The 21,423-nt window shown below is 45.8% G+C and overlaps 1 protein-coding gene across 1 annotated transcript in view; it reads right to left on the bottom strand.

Moving 5' to 3' along the window:
• The window catches only part of HERC2 (HECT and RLD domain containing E3 ubiquitin protein ligase 2), a 921,269-nt gene that overhangs the window by 515,155 nt on the left and 384,691 nt on the right, over positions 1-21,423 (bottom strand). The window contains 3 exon segments of the mRNA XM_030201308.1: positions 2,334-2,476; positions 9,754-10,024; positions 18,515-18,657. Coding sequence (XP_030057168.1) covers positions 2,334-2,476; positions 9,754-10,024; positions 18,515-18,657 — 557 coding nt within the window.

The raw sequence follows: 21,423 nt of genomic DNA, 5'->3' as shown, positions 1-21,423 counted from the left end.
TAACTAAATAAATATTAAATAATATATATAAATAATAAATATAACACTAAGGTTCAGTTAAAGGTACGATCTTCTAGAACAACAGCCTGAGCTGGACATTTACTCTATCTAAAATAAATGACACTTTATAGATCAAAAAAAGTGAAGGAAGCGAAAACAGGCAGGGCCCTGTTTACTAAGGTGCACTAGTATTTTTAGCACGTGCTAAAAATTATTGCACCCTAACCGTGTAGATGCCCATAGGAATATTATTGGCATCTAAGAACATTAAAAATGCTAATGCACCTCTAGCGTGGCTTAGTAAAAAACAGAGCCCCAACTTACTTATTACATGAGCATAAGAGTTACCATACTGGGATAGATTGAAGATCCATCCAAACCCAGTATCCTGTTAACAACAGTGGTCAATCCAGGTCACAAGTACCTGGCAAGATCCCAAAAGAGTAAAACAGATTTTATACTGTTTATCCTAGAAATGAGCAGTGGATTTATACTTTATATAAAAATATGCAAAGGATCAAACAGGGTTCATACAGAATGCAGGTGCTGAAAACCTACCTAGAGTGGTCTTGTTCAACTTCTCTGAAATACCAGGTCCTTCTACTACCTTTTCAAACTATATACAGTGGGGGAAATAAGTATTTGATCCCTTGCTGATTTTGTAAGTTTGCCCACTGACAAAGACATGAGCAGCCCATAATTGAAGGGTAGGTTATTGGTAACAGTGAGAGATAGCACATCACAAATTAAATCCGGAAAATCACATTGTGGAAAGTATATGAATTTATTTGCATTCTGCAGAGGGAAATAAGTATTTAATCCCTCTGGCAAACAAGACCTAATACTTGGTGGCAAAACCCTTGTTGGCAAGCACAGCGGTCAGACGTCTTCTGTAGTTGATGATGAGGTTTGCACACATGTCAGGAGGAATTTTGGTCCACTCCTCTTTGCAGATCATCTCTAAATCATTAAGAGTTCTGGGCTGTCGCTTGGCAACTCGCAGCTTCAGCTCCCTCCATAAGTTTTCAATGGGATTAAGGTCTGGTGACTGGCTAGGCCACTCCATGACCCTAATGTGCTTCTTCCTGAGCCACTCCTTTGTTGCCTTGGCTGTATGTTTTGGGTCATTGTCGTGCTGGAAGACCCAGCCACGACCCATTTTTAAGGCCCTGGCGGAGGGAAGGAGGTTGTCACTCAGAATTGTACGGTACATGGCCCCATCCATTCTCCCATTGATGCGGTGAAGTAGTCCTGTGCCCTTAGCAGAGAAACACCCCCAAAACATAACATTTCCACCTCCATGCTTGACAGTGGGGACGGTGTTCTTTGGGTCATAGGCAGCATTTCTCTTCCTCCAAACACGGCGAGTTGAGTTCATGCCAAAGAGCTCAATTTTTGTCTCATCTGACCACAGCACCTTCTCCCAATCACTCTCGGCATCATCCAGGTGTTCACTGGCAAACTTCAGACGGGCCGTCACATGTGCCTTCCGGAGCAGGGGGACCTTGCGGGCACTGCAGGATTGCAATCCGTTATGTCGTAATGTGTTACCAATGGTTTTCGTGGTGACAGTGGTCCCAGCTGCCTTGAGATCATTGACAAGTTCCCCCCTTGTAGTTGTAGGCTGATTTCTAACCTTCCTCATGATCAAGGATACCCCACGAGGTGAGATTTTGCGTGGAGCCCCAGATCTTTGTCGATTGACAGTCATTTTGTACTTCTTCCATTTTCTTACTATGGCACCAACAGTTGTCTCCTTCTCGCCCAGCGTCTTACTGATGGTTTTGTAGCCCATTCCAGCCTTGTGCAGGTGTATGATCTTGTCCCTGACATCCTTAGACAGCTCCTTGCTCTTGGCCATTTTGTAGAGGTTAGAGTCTGACTGATTCACTGAGTCTGTGGACAGGTGTCTTTCATACAGGTGACCATTGCCGACAGCTGTCTGTCATGCAGGTAACGAGTTGATTTGGAGCATCTACCTGGTCTGTAGGGGCCAGATCTCTTACTGGTTGGTGGGGGATTAAATACTTATTTCCCTCTGCAGAATGCAAATAAATTCATATACTTTCCACAATGTGATTTTCCGGATTTAATTTGTGATGTGCTATCTCTCACTGTTACCAATAACCTACCCTTCAATTATGGGCTGCTCATGTCTTTGTCAGTGGGCAAACTTACAAAATCAGCAAGGGATCAAATACTTATTTCCCCCACTGTATATATTTTTTTTAATTTGCCCAAGCTAACAACATATTTTTGCTCTGTTTAAGTTACAATTTTCTATAGGAGAAATCAAGCCTATTACTTCTGAATCTTCTACTTTTAATACTAACCATAGCATAAGCAGCCTCTGCTTCTTCTAAATCGTCAACTATCTCCTCATCAGAGTATTCATCAGATACAGTCTCTGCATCTGATAGATCCGTAACCTGTACATCAGGGTGATCCAATAGCCAACCAACCAAGGCTTCTACACCTGGCAAAACAAAACTGTATTAAGTAAACAGAATAGTCAACCATTATACAATAGGGCTAGTACACTTATACAATACATAATTATTTAAACACTTGACAATATGTGCTTAGTGCATCTAAGAACTGGCTGAGAAAGTGAATTTCTTCTAACATAGTGCCATTGATTTCCATGGACAGCAGGATACAAGGCCGCACAGAGATGGGTGATGTCATCCAACAGAGCCCACTTGGAGGAGACTCTTCAATTAAGAAGAATTTCTAGAAGCTTTTAAAGAGGTCACCACTGTCATGCAGGACATTTTACGTTTCTATCAACGCTTAAATGGGAAACTCATTGGGGAAGTGGGTGAGGACCTGGCCAGATGGGAAATCCATTAAAAAAAAGGGGGGGGGGGGGAGAGATGAAACATGAAAGATACTGTAACAGGCAAACACCAAAAAATGTTTCTTAACAAGCTGTGAGCCCAAGTTTGCGACTAGCGCACAAAGTTGAATGTGAAAGTCATAGAATAAGGCCAGTTAGACATGCAACTTAACAGGCTAATGAGCTGCTAACTGGCATTAATGACCAATTATTGGTTCTAATTGGTGTTACATGGCACTAATTAGCAGTTACACATGTAACTGCTCATAGTCAGTATTCTATAAATTGTGCACACAAACACATGGGGTACACACACCTGGAAGGGGCATGGGAAGGTCAGGGGCATATCTAGCAATTCTGTTTGTGGGTTATAGAATAGAATACCAGCAGTTACTTGCGTAAGGGCCAACAGTTAGTCGCATGCACTTACAACAACCATTTGTTCATAATATGTCCAAAGTTGGGGGTGTAAATGCGGACTTACTCTAATATTCTATAACAGCAATTGCGCACACAATTGCTGTTTTAGAATCCACATTCAGAATGCAGCACCACAAAGCCCAACTTTAGGCAACCTTTTTTTTTTTTTGTTACATTTGTACCCCGCGCTTTCCCACTCATGGCAGGCTCAATGCGGTTTACATGGGGCAATGGAGGGTTAAGTGACTTGCCCAGAGTCACAAGGAGCTGCCTGTGAATTACCCTCCACAGGCCATGGCATAATAATCCTCATGGTAAGATATGCTTGATTACAAGTGAAGGAGAGGCAGTCGGCTAGGTAAGTGAATAGCCCATTTTATTGGGATCAAAGGAACAAAAAAATGTATCCATTCCAAGTTGAAGGCTGAGGCTTGTTTGAAATCCAAAGTGTGCAAGATTCACCCACCTTTATGGCCTAAAGGAAAAACGTTATAAAGATGGTCAACTGATTAAGGTATCTCTTCTCTCCCCCTGCCCTCCCTCACAGCCCTCCTCTCCATTCCTTCCCCGCCGCACCCTCCCCCCCGCGCGCGTTTAACCCTTTTACTTTCAGGTGCAATGACGGCAGTGAAGAGGACAACACAGTTTCTCCCTTCCCTCACACAGTGTCCCGCCCTCGCGGAAAAAGAAAATGCATCATTGCAGAAGGCAGGACACTGTGTGAGGGAAGAGAGAAGCTGGAGGCGAACCTGCTGTGTTGTCCTCTTCACTGCCGTAGCTGAAAGTAAAAGGGTTAAACATGCGAAAGAGGGGAAGGAATGGAGGGCTGTCGATCGGGGAGCTGAGGGCGGGAAAGAGCGGAAGGACCGTCCAAGAGCTGCCTGGCTGCAGCGCTGCTGCGCCAGGCAGCCCTGCGTTTGGGGGGCCAGCAGCCAGGGGAAGGTCACGGTTGGGCTGGGGAGGCTTATACGGGGCGCCTATGACTGTCCTCCCATCCCATCCATCAATTCTCCTCTACCCTGCCTTCCCCTTCCCTTCCTCCCCTCGATGTCCCGCGATTCTCTCCTCCTGACACCATCTCGCCTCCAGCGTTCCCTTCCCCCTCATTGTTCCGCCCTCTGACATCATTACGTTTTGACACGAGGGCTGGGCAATGAGTGGGAATGGATGTTACGAACCCAGGCATCCAGACGTAGACTGTTGGAGGTGCAAATTATTATATAGGATGATTCATCAATCCTCCTGGAGATTCAAAAGAAGCTTTGCAATGAGCAAAATGAAAGATATGCATACAGAAGCTATTCCATCCAATCAGGGAGGAAGATATCTAAGGCTACTTTACTATATGAACCTGGAACAGAATCAAGATTATTGTCTGTTATGAGAAAATGGCCCTTTTCAGGATGGATTTAACCACCATAGAATGGTGAGGATACAGCTGCTTCTCAAATCTGGGAACCTTCTGGACTCTGTACATAGAGTCTGCCTTCTTAGGAATAGGCTGCACAGAGAGGGGATCTCCCAATTTTTCATCTGTGCTCCTCTAAGGATGCTCAGCACAGGCACTGTTACAGCCTCCTTGGGAAGGGAATCATAGTCAAAGGCATTCAACATCTTGGCCCTGGGTTTGTCCTCGACTTCCAACTAAAATAAAATGGACTCTGCCATCCACCTCAAAAGGGTGACAAATAAGAGCTTTTGTGGAGAAGACCTTTTCCTTTTTTGATATGGGGAGGGGTCTGAGGGTAGACCAAGGAAACCCTCCTCTGAGAGGTCTTCTGGTTTAACTTCAGCTGCCCAAGACTGGTATGTATCAGACCTGACAAAGCACTTCTCATTAGAAGTTTGAGTCTGTTGCTGCCTTAGATCACTGGACTGTTGGCCAGACTCAAGGCAAGAATGCCAAGGGACAGGCCCTCTCCTAGACACCCAGGAGGATTCCACCTCCAATGGGATGGAAAGAAGCACCAACTCAGCTGGAACCGCTGGCACTGAAGCCCTATGGGGCACTGTCGACAAATAGATGATAGGGATAAGCTGAGGCAGCACACCTTGGATGACAATGACGCTCTCAATGAAATGGCATTGCGCCGAGCTGAAATGCACTCCTGGCTCTTCCTGTAGCATGGTACAAAGCAGCTCTTCAGAGGCACGCATCAGTAACAGCTGGGCTAGGGCTGGTGCACTGATGGCTTGAGAAGATGAAAGGGCCAAATTGGAGGTCTGGTCCTGGCTCCAAGGAAACTACTGCAGTGACATCGACTCCATGGAGGGGAGCAGACCTCTCAGCATTGAAGCTTCTTGGATGTCAGGATGCCAGTGTCCCAGAGCTCCTGGCACCATGCTTCAAAGAAGTCTGATACTAGTGCTTCTTCTCCTCTGCTCAATGCCCGACATCGTGGTCCTTCAGTGCTGAAAAGGATGACAGCTAATCCTTGGGCATCTTCAGTATAGGGTTTGAGGCTGCTCGGCCCAGACAGGTGTTATGAATGCCTGATGTTGAGGCAGGCAGAGATCTACTCAGTGCCGGCCACAGGGAGCAATGCTTCCGATGCCGATGGACCGGACTTGTATGTTTCAATAAGTCTTTCACCCAGGGCCTCACAACTCTTTTGGGTTCTTTTCTGCACTGTAGAACAGGCTCAAAAAATTTGATCATGTCAAACCACTTCTCAAGGATGCTCACTGGTTTCCGCTCACACACAGGATCACTTACAAAATTCTCTTGCTGGTATTCAAAATTAAACATTCAGGTGTTCCTTCTTTTCTGGCACAGTTTCTAAAGTCATATGCTCCTCAACTTATCCTTAGTTCATCACAGCAACACATGCAGGTTGTACCCTCTATTCGGCACATTAGATATGACACTACACGTGATTCCATTTTTTTTTTCATTTGCAAGTCCCACCCTATGGAATTCTCTGCCACTCTATCTTAGAACACAAACCATCTTGACAAAATGTTTCTTTTCAAGGATGCCTTCATAGCATGTTAGAACTGTCCCTGGAGCAAGGCCTGCTGGTCAGCTCAGATTTATTTACCCTTCCCCTGCCTCTTAATACCTCCTTTCTATTAAATTGAGTTTTATTCCCCTCCCCCCATGATATTTTTCCCTTGTCTTCTTCATTTTATCTTTTTTATATTTAGCTTTGAAAGCCTAAAAGATATATTCTTATCGATGTGCAGGATAACAAGTCTCTAAGAAACCTGAAATCTGGGTGGATGGCTCCAAGGCATAGCAAGAACCAATTTTTAGGGTCAATCACAGAGATGACCTTGCTGCTTCAAAAGCACAGGTACTTACCTGTAGCAGGTGTTCACCGAGGACCCCAGGCTATATATTCTCACAAGTGGATGACGCTGATCCGTGTCACCTGGTCCAGAATTTATCAAAGTCTAACAAGAGCTTTGTGGAGTGCAAGACACACTTCACTGAGCATACATGAGTGCCTTCCCGCCTGCTGTGAGAATGCGGTCTGCTCAGAGTAATACTACAGAAAAAAAGTAAAAAACTACGAAGGCCTGAAACCTGGAACAAAACTGAGGGACTTTGTAGTGAGCTGAGTGGCAAAAAATCCACCAAGGTGGTGCCCCACACTCAGAAGATCTTGCGGGCTATGCCTAGATTGAGAGATCACTCGTGCGGTTGCACTATCCTGCTCAGTCTGTTGGCCAAGGTATTATTTTTGCCTGCCAGATAAGTGGCTTGAAGGAACATGCCAGGTTGGCGAGCCCAATGCCACAACCAGACGGCCTCCAGACACAGGGGGAGTGATCCAGTGCCCTCTGTTTGTTGGAGTAATGCATTGCAACCTGATTGTCTGTTAGGATGAGAACAATTTGGGGAGATCTCTGAAAGTCTTTAGGACATTTCAGGGCACCCAGAGCTCCAGGACATTGATCTGAAGATTCGCTTCCTGGGAGGGCCAAGCTCCTTGAGTGTGAAGCCCATCTAAATGAGTGCCCCATCCCAGGAGAAATGTATCCCTCGTCAGCACTTTTTGTGGCTGACAAATTTGGAATGGAAGTCCCAGATTCAAACTGGATCGAATGGCCCATCACTGAAAGGAGAGTACACGCTCTGGGAACACTTGGACGACATCTTCCAGACTCCCCGTGGCTTCATACCACTGAGAAGCCACCGACCACTGAGCTGATCTCTTATGAAGGTATGTCATGGGTGTAATATACACTGTGGAAGCCATGTGGCCAAACAATCTCAACATCTGTCGAGCTGTGACCTGCTGAGAAGCACGAACCTTGGACGTGAATGCGAGAAGATTGTCTGTTCTTATGTCCAGAAGGTAAGCTTCTACAATCCGAGTATCAGGCAGGGCTCCTATGAACTCCAATCGCTGGACAGGGTGGAGATGGAACTTGGGGTAGTTTAAAATAAACCCTAGTAGCTTGAGCACCCGAATAGTCGTCCGCAAGGACTCCTGAGCACCCTCCTCATAGGTGCTCTTCACCAGCCAATCATCGAGATATGGAAGGGTGCCAGTCGACACTGGTGCCACAAGTGGCAGTGGCATTGAAGGCCACACCGCAAGCTAATGGCTACTCTGGGCCGCAGCGGGTGGTATGGCAGGTGCAAGCACCCCCGATACCATAGCACATCGCTGCAGGAGGCCATCCAGCAGCTCAGGGAGCAAGGCCCAGATGTGTTCATCGAGGGCCAACATCAGGAAAATCTGGGGCGTCAGCTGAGGCACAGGTTGCAGAACCGCTAGGGCCAATAAGGGAGCAGGGTCACAGCTGCTTGGAGACAATTGCATCGGCACCTCCTGGATGGAGGGAGAGCGGTCCTCCCAGCGCTGACGCTTCTCGGGTGCCGTGTATCAAGAGTGACCAGTGACGGTGCTTCTTGGCCTTTGCTCAAAGCATGTCACCCATGCTCCTCGGTGCCGATGCGGAAGACGTCGAATCCTCACGTCGCCTCGGGGTCGGGTCCAAAGATGGACGGTCCCAGTGGGCCTGCAGAGCAGGAGGCCTCGAGACAGGTGGAGACCCACTTGATGCCTCACTGCTCCCAGTGTCTTGAGGTCTCAAAGCAGCCATGCTTACGGATACTCCCGATGCCGGTGCGACACTCGAACCTGACGCCTCCGACCTCGAAGCTGAAGTCGACACCGAGGAACTGGACCTGGCTCCAAAAATCTTCCCGAGTTGAGCCTCCCAGGAAACTTGGGTCCTCTTCTTCATACGAAGACAGAGAACAAAGTTAGCAGTGCTATGGTCGAGCCCAAGACACTGCAGCCACCAAGAATGGGTTTTTCCCCGAGATGGTCCGGCTGCACCAGGTACAACGCTTGAAGCCACAGGGAGTCTTCATGGACATGGATGGGAATACCTCGCCGGCCAAATCAAATGGCTCGATGGTGTATGAAAAAGGGGCAAAGGCATGAAAAAAAAGGAGATCCCGAATGGAGTCAGGGCCTAAAGGCAGCCCACGTCGAAAAATAAAGAAAACTTAAAAATGAGCAAAAGAACCTAATAAAAATAAAGGGACAACTTTTTTTTTTTAATTAATAAGGTTAGGAAAAGGCCGAAGGCACTCGAAAGCTCAAAAAATGAACGTGCGAAGAAACACTGAAAAAAGCACAGCTTCTCTTCATGCGGAGAAAACGAAACTGAAAGAACCGCGTTCTCGTGGCAGGCAGGAAGGCACTCACACATACACAGTGGAGCGCGGTTCACGCTTCACAAAGATCTGTTCTTTTACTTGGGCATAAATACCGGGCCAGACGACGCGGACTGGCATCTACCCACACGTGAGAATATGAGAGCCTGCCTGTCCTTAGCGAAAAGTTCTTTCATCATCCAATCATTACAAATTACTGTTTAGACACTTAGGGGCCCTTTTACTAAGCTGTGGAAAAAGTAGCCTTAGCACGACCTTAAATGGGCCTTTCCCATGCACTAAGGCCATTTTCATCGCAGCAGTAAAATGGATGATTTTCCATTACCTGAACTAATATGGTGATGTTGCAGTTAGCATGTGGCCATTAAAATTAGTGCTTGAGCACTTACCGCCACCTATTTTGTAGGCAATAAAGGCTCATGACTTAATCCTGTGCTAATCAGTTAGTATGCAGTAATGTAGATGCGCTGATTAGCGCAGAACTGCCCACTCATCCCCCCGCCACCTGACATGTGCCCTCAGCCAAAAATTAAAAATATTTTTAGCACACGGGTAGCGTATGCAAATTTGGAACTTACTGCAGGACAACTACGTATTGCAGTAAGCCCTTTTAAGCTGCGGTAAGCATGTGCTAGCGCTTACCTCAGCTTAGTAAAAGGACCCCTTAAATAGGCTTCTTGCATGAAGAGAATTGCTAAAAACTTTTATTTTCCAGCAGGCCTCAATAGCTATTTGTCTCTCGGTGAATCCTGCAGGGAAAAAATGGGTGCATTGATCCTACAATACAGTTAGCAATTTGAAAAAAAAAATTGGTTACCAGACCAAGCAGTTATCAGTTTCAGTATCTAAATACCTGGCAAGCCTGAAGCAGTTCCAGAAGTCTCAGAAAGTGACTTTAACGCAAATTCGATATTTTTCCTCAGAAATCCCATTTCCATAAGCTGCGCTACAACTGGCAAGGGTGGAAATGGAGTCTGTCTGTGTTTATTCACTTTGGAAGGTCGAGTATGTTGTACTGTGATGGGAGTTATGGCCTCACTTGAACTACAGCAGTCCTCAAACAATGGAGTAGAAGGATGAGTAGACTCCACTGCTAAATACTGACACACTGCTAATGCAGCAGCCTGAAGGCAAACATTACAAGAAAAATTACTACAATCAATGTTATTTAATTTTTAAATACAAGCAAAGAAAATAGTCTACCAAGCATTATAAAGAGGATTGAATAAAAACTAAAACAGATGTTCTTTATGGACAAGGCCTCACAAAAGAAACAGAACTTCTGGGCAGCACCATTTTGGCACTGTTGTTAGGGTGCTGGACTTGGACACTGGAATGTTAGGCATCCAAACAGCTGCATCAAAAAGTCCTCCCCTCTTTCCCATGCACTGATCTCTGCTAAGCAAGGACCATGCCTATGCTCGCCGCTAGTCGGGGTCCTTGGACACAAGGGAAATGTGAGCTGTCCAAAACAGTGCCTGTGAAGGAGGACAGAACAGGTTTCCTGAAGAACTGTCCACCTCACAGGCAACACTTGGGGCAGCCCATATATCTCTTCTGCCCAAGGACCACCCACTGCAGCCAAGGAGGTTAGATTGAGACAAGAAACAGTATGAGGCTATCTAGCCCACTATGGGTTGAAGCCAGTGGGTGGTGACTGCTGGAAGGCGGAGATTGCCACCACACTGGTTCACCCAAAACAGCAAATACTATTGAAAACAATAGCAAAATGACTACGTGTGGTCCATCTGTAAAAAGTCAAAAAGCTGTTCCAGTTAGATAGCAGTGCATTAAAAGGTGGAGAACAAAAGATTTTTCTTTTACTTATTTGACAGCTTTTTAATTTATTTGAAAGCTTCTCATATGTAGATACAAACATCATGAAACCAAAACTGAATATCACTAAACAGCTTCAAAAATTATTGTAGCTGGTGGAAATAGCACTAATAAAGGCTATATTTTGTGCTAGTTTTTTTTACACTGTTCTATACAATACAATAATACATGGCCAAACTTCAGTTAGGATATCCTGTTTACTGATGGGTTCCATCTTAACTTTCGTAATCTGCCTTGGGAAGCCTGGTGTTCTAAAGACTGGAAGTATATTTAAACTCTCCTTTCATTGGGGGACGTGGAATCACATCTTCACCTCATCTCTTTTGTACAAATGGATTATTCTGCTTTGAGCATGTTTCAGGGACTAGTGGTTTTCATCAGTCAAAATAATAATAATGTCTAGCATGGCCATGGACATCATTGGACCCCTTATTAGAACCCCGAGAGGATTCCTATATATTTTGGTCATTATGGATATGGCTATGCGGTTCCCCTGGGCCATACCCCTACGTAATACAAAAGCTAATGGGATCGCTGGTGAGTTAGTGAAGCTATTCTGTGAGGTGGACTTCCCAAGGGAGGTCCTCACGGATCAGGGTTCTAATATTAAATCATACCGGTTAAAACAGCTCTGGGAGGCCTTTGGCATTCAGAACATTACCACCTCACTTACCACCCTCAGTCTAATGGTAAGGTGGAACGGTTTAACAAAACCCTCAAGGGTATGTTAAGGAGGGGATTGAACCGTCAATATCAGGATTGGGATCAGTTACTCCCGTTTGCTCTATATGCCAGCACGGAGAACATTCAGGCTTCGTTGGGGGTGTCCCCGTTCAAATTAGTGTATGGGCGCTTGCACCGGGGAATTCTTGATATTATACAAGAGCAGTGGGTGGAAAATGTAGATGACCCCCGGACTGTAAGCACATATTTAAAGGAGTTGCAGGCTAGGTTACACCGCCTCTCGGATTATGCACAGGGTAATCTAGGGAACTGCCAGGAGACACAGAAGGGATACTACGACTGGGGTACTAAGGTCCGGAATTTTCAGACAGGGGATAAAGTCCTAGTAATGATTCCCTCGGACCCCCATAAGTTCACCTCCCAATGGAAGGGTCCTTTTGTGATGAAAGGGAAGGTAGGTCCCTGGTCATATCGAGTTAAGAATGAGAAAGGATGTCAACTATCATTGTCTAGGGTTGGTCCCGGGGTCCACTTCACAGAGGCAGTGGGTTCCCAAAGATTACGCAATCCACACGGATTTGGATATATAAAGTATATTATATTTGCATATATGCATTGGCTCACAGCATTTAATACAGGTAGCTGGTATATGCCTGTATCTGTGTGTGTTTAAGGAAGGGAGAGAAAGAAGTAGTGCATGCAGAGCCCGGTGTGCTCTGCTTGCAGGGAGAGAGGGCAGAGATGCCCCAGGACAGAGAGCAGTGCCCCAGACAAAGAAAGGGGGGGCAGTAGACCCCAAGCTGAGCTCTGTGCTCTGCTGCACAGAGAAAGACAGAGAGAGAGAGCTCCAGTGAGCTCTGCTTTATACCTAATAAGAACTGAGAGGGAACAGGAGCAGAGAGAGATCAAAAACTTCTCTTTCCCAGTTATTTCCTTTACAGAACTCCAGATACTTTCTGAAGTCAGGATGAGAATTAGAAAGGGAAAACCCAGACGTATCATATAAATGTGTTGCGTCCGTGGATAGAGCGGGAAGGAATGGTGGCTGCTTTGGAAGAGGACCTGGGACCCCAGCTTAGTGACCTCTGGGAGAGGGGGGCACCAGTCATTGGGTCTTCCCTAAATCTCCAGCACAGGCGAGCTGTAGAGACCCTGTTGGAGGAATTTCAGGACGTCCTTAATCCCCTTCCGGGGGAAACTCATGTACACACTCCATTCATACAGAGCCAGGGAGGATAGTTCGTCAGAGGCCCTCTAGGGTGCCCGAGGCAAGGCGACAGGAAATTACTAGACAGGTACAGGAGATGTTGGATATAGGGGTAACAGAGGAATCTAACAGTCTCTGGTCCAGCCCAGTAGTTCTTGTGCCCCAATCAGACAGATCCCAAAGATTCTGCATTGAGTTTAGGAAGGTTAATGCTATCTCTAGATTTGATGCATGCCCCATGCCCCGCATCGACGAATTACTGGATAAGTTAGGGCGAGCCCAATATCTGACCACCCTTGATCTTACTAAAGGGTACCGGCAAATTCCTTTGGCAGAAGAAGCAAAACCGAAAATGGCCTTTAGTACACCTTTGGGTTTATTCCAATTCAAAAGGATGCCTTTTGGCTTGAATGGGGCAGCTGCATGCTGCCAACGATCAGCGGACCATATTCTGCGGTAGCATCAGGATTATGCCGCCGCCTACGTGGATGACGTGGAGGGGCATAATTGAACGAAAACGTCTATCTCCATGGGCGTTTATCTCCGAGAACGGGTCCGTGAAGGAGCGGACCGAACCATATTTTCGAAAAAAATAGACGTCCATGTTTTATTCGACAATTTGTGAGCTGGGCGTTTTTGTTTTTCAGTGATAATGGAAAATGAAAGCGCCCAGCTCAAAAACGAATAAATCCAAGGCATTTGTTCATGGGAGGGGCCAGGATTCGTAGTGCACTGGTCCCCCTCACATGCCAGGACACCAACCGGGCACCCTAGGGGGCACTTTTACAAAAACAAAAAAAAAAAGGTAAAAGAGCTCCCAGGTGCATAGCACCCTTCCCTTGTGTGTTGAGCCCCCCAAATCCCCCTCAAAACCCACTGCCCACAAGTCTACACCATTACTATAGCCCTAAGGGGTGAAGGGGGGCACCTACATGTGGGTACAGTGGGTTTGGGGGGGTTGGACGACTAAGCATTAAGCAGCACAATTGTAACAGGTGGGGGGGGGGGGATGGGCCTGGGTCCACCTGCCTGAAGTCCACTGCACCCCCTAACAACTGCTCCAGGGACCTACATACTGCTGCCAGGGAGGTGGGTATGACATTTGAGGGTGAAAATAAAAAGTTGTGAAACATCATGTTTTGTGGTGGGAGGGGGTTAGTGACCACTGGGGGAGTCATGGGAGGTCATCCCCGATTCCCTCTGGTGGTAATCTGGTCATTTAGGGCACTTTTTGGGGCCTTATTCGTGAAAAAACAGGGTCCAGGAAAAGCGCCCTAAATTCTAGCTACAAACGCATACATTATCGGTGAAAGGCGCCCATCTCTCCTCGGCCGATAACCACACCCCAGTTCCATCTTCGCCACGCCTCCGACACGCCCCCGTCAACTTTGTACGCTTCCGCAATGGAGTGCAGTTGAAAACGTCCAAAATCGGCTTTCCATTATACCGATTTATTCGTTTTTGTGAGATAAACGTCTATCTCCCGATTTGGGTTGAAATCTAGGCGTTTTTCTCTTTCAATTATAAGGTGGATAGTGATTTTTAGCACTGATTAGGGATCCCATTTGCCCCGGGTGAAGGCGATGTTAGAATCCCTGAGGAAAGTGCGGCTGACCTTAAATCCGAAAAAGTGTGTATTTGCCAGTAGGGAAGTGAAATACTTGGGGTACCGGGTGGGGGGGGGGGGGGGGGGGGGTCATCAAACCCCTGACCGATAAGGTGCAGGGTATCAAGGATTTCCCCCTACCCGCCAACAAAAAGCAATTGCGCAGCTTTCTAGGGCTCATAGGGTATTATAGACGATTTATCCCTAGATTTGCAGAGATTTCGAGCTCCTTGACAGTCATGCTCAAGAAGGTCCACCCCAATACCTTAATATGGGGAGAGAAAGGGAAACAGGACTTTAACAGTCTTCAAAATATCTTATGTAAGGAACCCGTTTTGAAAGGAGTAGATTTTGGTAAACCCTTTCTCCTACAGTCGGATGCCTCCGAAATGGGGCTGGGGGCGGTCTTATCCCAGGAGTTTGGGCAGGAGGAACACCCGGTCTTGTTTTTAAGTAGAAAATTAACACTATGCAGTAATAGAGAAGGAGTGTTTAGCTGTTAAGTGGGCAGTGGAAGAATTGAAGTATTATTTGCAGGGCCGTCCACTTACCCTTATTACAGATCATGCCCCTCTAAAATGGCTGCAGCAGATGTGGGGGCACAACAGCCGCCTTACTAGGTGGTATCTAGCCCTACAGGCCTTTTCGTTTACTGTACAGCACCGGGCAGGGAGGCTCCATGGGAATGCTGATGCCCTATCACGAATTGCAGACTCTACGGAAAAGCCGCTGTGGGCTTCCGAGAGTCGCAATTTCTTGAGGGAGGGGGTGTGTGACAAAGCAAGCACCAGAGATTCCCCAGTGAAGCAGCTGAGTCCAAAACTATGGGTCCCAGAAGTCCTTGCAAGAATGAGAGAAGAGAGTAGTCCTAAAAAAATGGAATGGATTCCCAGTCCCAGCAGGGGGAACAATGGCTCGAGGTAGGGTGAGCCTGTTACTCCCTTCCCTACTAGAGGGAGAGGGAAGGATGATGCTCAGTTTCCCTGGCTTCGCCATCAGTATATAAATAATTCCCCCCAGATGTGAGAAGGAGAGAGCAGATTTCCTGGAGGCTCTCAGTCACCAGGAGAGAGGGGAGACGAATGGAGAGATTCCATGGAGTATGTGGAGGAAGGAAGTAGACTGCCACTAGAGCTGCCTAAGGGAGAGAAGCCAGCTACCATGGAGTGGGAGAATTCAAAGGTTGCCCTGCCCAGCACTTGAAGGCAGTGGAGGAGGCCATACTGGGTGTGGTGCTGAGAGGTGGGAGAAACTGCCAACCCTGCTCCTTACAGGGTTCCCTCTGTGCTGTGAAAAGGCAGGTGATTTGTGGTATTAGTTTGATGTGCAAAGACTGTCCATGAAGATTTGTTCTGAACTGTTGTGCTATATTGGAAGTGTGCTGAACTTTTTACTAAACCCTTCTGAAGGAGGGGGAAGGGAAAGCTAATGCCCTAATAGAAGACCTGAGGTCTTGAGGAGCTGAGCGTTGGCTGAGGGATTTTGGGACCTGGACTGTACCCTTTTTTTTCTTGTGAAGATTATCTTATGAGGACTGTACCTTTTCCTTTTGAAGACTATATTAAGAGGGCTGTAACTTTTGTTTTGAAGAATATATCATGATTTTTTGATATGAAATTGCCTTGATAATAAAATACTTTGGCCCAGAGTCCCAGTATCAGCAGCATTCTGTCCTGGGAGCCCCGCAGGCTTGCTGGCTCCACCCAAGAGGATGAAGCGGACCCCCCCCCCTCCCCCCCCCCCCACCTTTACAAAACAAACTATATATATATATCTATATATATATAAACAGAACCGGAAAATGTTAGCACATTTAGACTGACTGGACTTCTGCATAACGGTAGCTCTGTTCTCATTATTGAATCTCTCTCTTTTAAATAGTTGTACAACAATATTAGGTGCATTCATTCCACAAAACAGGAGCAAGTTCTCACAAACCATCTTTCTCTTTTGATATAGGTACAGGAAAAAAGAAAGAATCCTGGTGGTTTGTGTTGGATCTGTGAGTGCTTTCTGGGCCTGTGGGACCACTGGAAGTGTGGCCCCAGTAACCTAGAAATCACTGGGGATAATTGTAGAGTGGGAGACTTGCCCAGAGGTGGTTGTGACCTAGTTGATGGGAGAAAGATGCTAGTGTAGAGCACAAGCGGCAGGTACAGGCAGACCTGAGCTGTGCTGGGGGTAAACCCTCTAAGTGGCCACGGGGTAATCCCAGGCGGGTGGCAAGGCATTTCGTGACACCAGGGCTGCTGTTTTCTTGTGAGTTTGACTATGAGCCTGCTTGGAAAGAAAGTCTGTGGACATAGCAAAGGCGAGGAAAACTACTTAAGGGAACTAAGAAAGGGGAAAAATGAACAAGTTGTTCAGAAGAGGCTGAAGGAGGAGTTCCCCTCTGTTTCTCCAAGTGCTTAGGGAATTGGCTGAATAAGTTGACTGTCACAGAAATGTCTCAGTATGTGGTAGAGTATGGAAGCCACAGGAGTAATGTAGTTACTTTAGATGCTTAAGCTAAAGCTTTACAGCAAAACTGCAGAGTTAATTAGGGTGCCTAAGCTAAATCTGTATTTTGCTTAGTAGAACTCAAAATAATGAGCTGTGCTGCCTGCAAAGAGATATGCTTCAGGATGATCTTTAATAGAAAGTGGCTATGGAGAAAGAATGGAGTAAGCTCAGCTAAACCGTGCCAGAGATGTCCCATAATAAGTGCCTATATGGGAACACTGGGCACTAATGGGTTAAGGAGATTGGCCTATAGTTTTCGACTTTATTATCCTTGTCAGATTTGGGGATAACCACAATAGTAGATTCTAGGAATAAGCCCTTGTAAGAGGGATCTTTCAGAATCAGATTATAAAATTGGTGTAGTTTAGGAACTAGGAGTTCAGAAAAAACTAGGTAAAACTCAATATTAAAGCCATCATTACCTGGGGCTTTACCAGTGGGGAGATTTTTCGCTGCTAATTAGATTTTTTGTTCAGAGATGTCTTTATCTAGTTGTTCAAAGAGAGAGGGAGATATTGTAGGGGGGATATAGTTTTAGTGAACTTTTGTAAGTCAGAGGGTGAGAATTTAATCTCAGGGATATATATTTTTTTATAAAAATCTTGAATTTGTTGTGCAGTTGCAGTATCGGGGAGATGCCATTATTGTCAATTATTTGTGGGATTCTCAATCTATTACTATTGGATTTTAAATATTGTACCAAGAGATGGCTAGATGTATTGTTTTCTGTGAGAATGAGGGCTTCCATAGAGAATAAAGAGTTAAATTCATTCTTGGATTTTTGTAATGCAGCATAAACTGAAGGATCTTCACTTTTTAGAAATTGATTCTCTAGTGACTTAATTGGTTTTGTAAATTTTCTAATTCTTCTTTTTTTCTTGCTAGTTTTATCTGAACGGGCTTCCCCTCCCTCTCTGTGGCAGTCTCTCTTTTAAAAAGTTCAAAAGTGAATTAAAAACCTGGCTATTTTTGAAGCTTATGGCGAGGGCATTTGATTAGGGTCTCCAGAAAGTTAGTTTCTTTTTTATACATTGTTGATGTTTCCCTGCCCTTCAGTCTGTACCACTTTATCTTGTAGTATGATTGGTTTTACTATCCTATTAAAAAATTGTAGTTCTTTTTCCTCCTTTTTTTTATTTTGTGTTTTTAATGAGTACAACCATTCTGCTCTGCTGGGGCAAATGCACAATCAAAACGCAATTGCGCCATCTCTCTTCTGTGGTCTTTCCTTAGTACCTCACTTTCTTGACTCCCCTAACATGTGCTTGATCTCCAAAAGCTTGAGTATGAGTTTTCTTTCTAGTCCACTGACTTCTCCCACATCAACATGTTTGCCAGCCACTTAGGAATCCTTGCAGGCAGTATTGGGTTCTTTCTCAACATATGATTTGTTTTTAATTTCAGGGCAATGCTGTCACTTCCTCCTCTGAAAAAAAATATTCTGAAGAAAAAGTTTTCTTTTGGAAAACTGCTTCACTGATTCAAGCAGAACTGAAAATTATGTTTTTAACTTCAGTAGCATGCTGTGTTGGCACAACTGAAAGAAACTAGTCTAGACGTGGAAAAACCCAGAGACCTTGCGTTTTAACATTTAAGTACAATTTGGTGCAATATGACCACCATGGCAGCAGTTTCATATTTAAACAAGTTTTGTTATTAGTTGAAAGGCAGTTAGAATATTAAGGAAGTATAAAGATCACATAAACTCTACTTATACAATGTAGCAAACACTAATTAAACTAGGGACCTGATAAGAATGTGCAGATTAAACTTCTTTACCTCAAGTTCTTGTTTATCAAATATAGCCTTCACTGGAGATGGCTGAGTTGCAGCAGTCATCAACTGCTGTAAAAGGATCATGGAAGGCTGAGGACCTTCAGGGGATATATCTCCAGTATCAGGAGAAGCCACTGTTCCATCATCTAAAATACCAACATAAAGCAAAGGTGTCATTTGAAAGAAAGTCAGCAACGGGTACAAATTATTCAGTTCCCTTAGCAACAATTTTCAAATAAGTAAAAATGCTCCAAAAAGAATTAAAGAAAGCACTAACTGCTGCTTTCGGTTCTGTATTTTAAAAGTGATTTTTTTTCTTTTATTTTTATATAAGAATCGCCATACTGGGTCAGACCAAAGTTCTATTTTGCCCAATATCCTGTTTTTAATAAGGCCAATCCAGGTCACAAGTACATGGCAGAATCCCCAAAAGTATCAAGATTCCAAGCTACTTACCCATAGGGGTAAGCAATGGCTTTCCCCAGGTCTACATTAATAATATTTATGGACTTTTCTTCCAGGAATGTGTCCAAACCTGCTTTTACTACATCCTTCGACAATAAATTCCAGAGCTTAATTATGTGTTGTTTTCTCTCAACCTCTAATGATCTGAATATACAAGACCACATTAGGCTAGGTTCTTTAAGTAAATGTACAGGAACCATTGAAACTTTGAATTTACACAATAAAGATGATACACTATACTAAGTACAAGTCTAGAAGAAAAAGACTATTTCATGGGGTCAGACCCTGCTGAGTACATTCTTATGGTGACTTTCTTTACGTCTAGGCCAACTCTCATGTAGGCAATCACTATTACTGAAGCATGAAAAAAAGCTCCACTAGGCAAGAAACTGTTACGCTCTGCTACACTTCTCCGGGATGGGTCGGTTTCTGTTTCCTAACCTGGCAGCCGTCATCCGGCTTGGAGCAAGAGCAGCAGCCATCTTGGCTAGCTCAGGAGGGGGCAGCCATCTTGTCTAAACGAGAACAGGAAGGAACTCCATATCTGGTCGTGGGAGGATCTCCTATGGGGGCTGCCATGTTGGATGCACCTGAGTTTGGTTTGCTCTGATTGCTTCACTATTTAAAGCACTGCCTCCAGGCCTTCTTTGCTTCGGCCTCAATTGTTCTGAGGAGTTGCTGTCGGAGTGCTGTTCACCGGCTATCTTCTGTTCCTGATTTCCTGTGTACCGGACCTTGGTTACTTCTTGGATTTCACTTGTTTGCTGCCTGCCTTGACCCTGGACTGTTTTTTTGACTATTCTTGCCTATTCGGAGTTCTGGTGCTAGACTGTGTCTGTATTCCTGCCATCCTGGTCAGCGGCTGTACAACCCCGCCGGTTCCAGAAGTCCTGGTGGCCACCTGCAGCTGAGGGCTCAACTCTTGGTGAACGGTGGTCGCTTCCCAGGTGAAGCTAGGGGTTGTCTGGCTGCCTGACCGAGTACGGCATCTCTCCATCTTTGCCGTGCTCAGTCGGGGCACAAGGGCTCACACATTACTACTACTACTACTACTATTTAGCATTTCTATAGCGCTACAAGGCATACGCAGCGCTGCACAAACATAGAAGAAAGACAGTCCCTGCTCAAAAAGCTTACAATCTAATAGACAAAGGTAAAATTATGTATCATACCTGATAATTTTCTTTCCATTAATCATAGCTGATCAATCCATAGACTGGTGGGTTGTGTCCATCTACCAGCAGGTGGAGATAGAGAGCAATCCTTTTGCCTCCCTATATGTGGTCATGTGCTGCCGGAAACTCCTCAGTATGTCGATATCCAAGCTCCATCCGCAGGACTCAGCACTTAGAGAATTACACCCACAAAGGGACACTCTGCCCAGCTCACCACCGCCGAAACGGGGGAGGGGAATTAACCCAGCTCATCCCCACACAAGTGGGGGAGGGGAATCCGTCCAGCTCATCCCCGCGGAGCGGGAGAGGGACACCACACCCGCCGATGCGGGGGGATCTGGCTTATCCTGCAACCGCAACCGCGGGAGGAGCTGACTGACCCTAACACCGCCGAAGCGAGAGGGGTACAAAGCTGCCCTACTGCCGCACGAAGCGGGAGGGAGCGCCGGCAGAATTTAAGTCTCAATCCAGCCCCGTAAAACGGAGGGGAGAGGAATGCAGCAGCTCACTGTAACACAAATTCGTCTCAACTCTTGAAGAATCCATTGAAAAACTTGAACACGAAATCCTCCTGAACAGGAACTGAAGACTAAACTTGAACCTGAAATGCAACCAGAATATAAACAATACAGATATCTGGGAGGGGCTATGGATTGATCAGCTATGATTAATGGAAAGAAAATTATCAGGTATGATACATAATTTTACCTTCCATATCATCATGCTGATCAATCCATAGACTGGTGGGATGTACCGAAGCAGTACTCACCCAGGGCGGGACATAGAAATCCCTGACCGCAACACTGAAGCTCCAAACCGGGCCTCCGCCCGAGCAGCCACAGTCAAGTGGTAATGCCTGGAGAAGGTATGGGCCGATGCCCAAGTTGCCGCCTTGCAAATCTCTTCCAAGGAGACGGACCCGGCCTCTGCCATCGAGGCCGCCTGAGCTCTAGTGGAGTGAGCCTTCAGCTGGATAGGCGGCACCTTCCCCGCGGCCACATAAGCCGCTGCAATGGCTTCCTTGACCCATCTTGCCACTGTAGGCTTAGCAGCCTGCAGACCCTTACGAGGACCTGCAAACAGGACAAACAGATGATCCGACTTCCGGAAATCATTGGTCACTTCCAAGTATCTGATGATGACTCGTCTCACATCCAGATATTTGAGAGCAGAGTATTCCTCTGGGTAGTCCTCCCTACGAAAGGAAGGGAGACAGAGCTGCTGATTCACATGGAAGCGAGAAACAATCTTGGGCAGGAAGGAAGGCACTGT

Source organism: Microcaecilia unicolor, chromosome 4, assembly GCF_901765095.1.
Source record: "Microcaecilia unicolor chromosome 4, aMicUni1.1, whole genome shotgun sequence".
Lineage (NCBI taxonomy): Eukaryota > Metazoa > Chordata > Amphibia > Gymnophiona > Siphonopidae > Microcaecilia > Microcaecilia unicolor.
The sequence above is the reverse complement of the archived record's forward strand: the minus strand, read 5'-3'. Positions and strand labels throughout refer to the sequence as shown.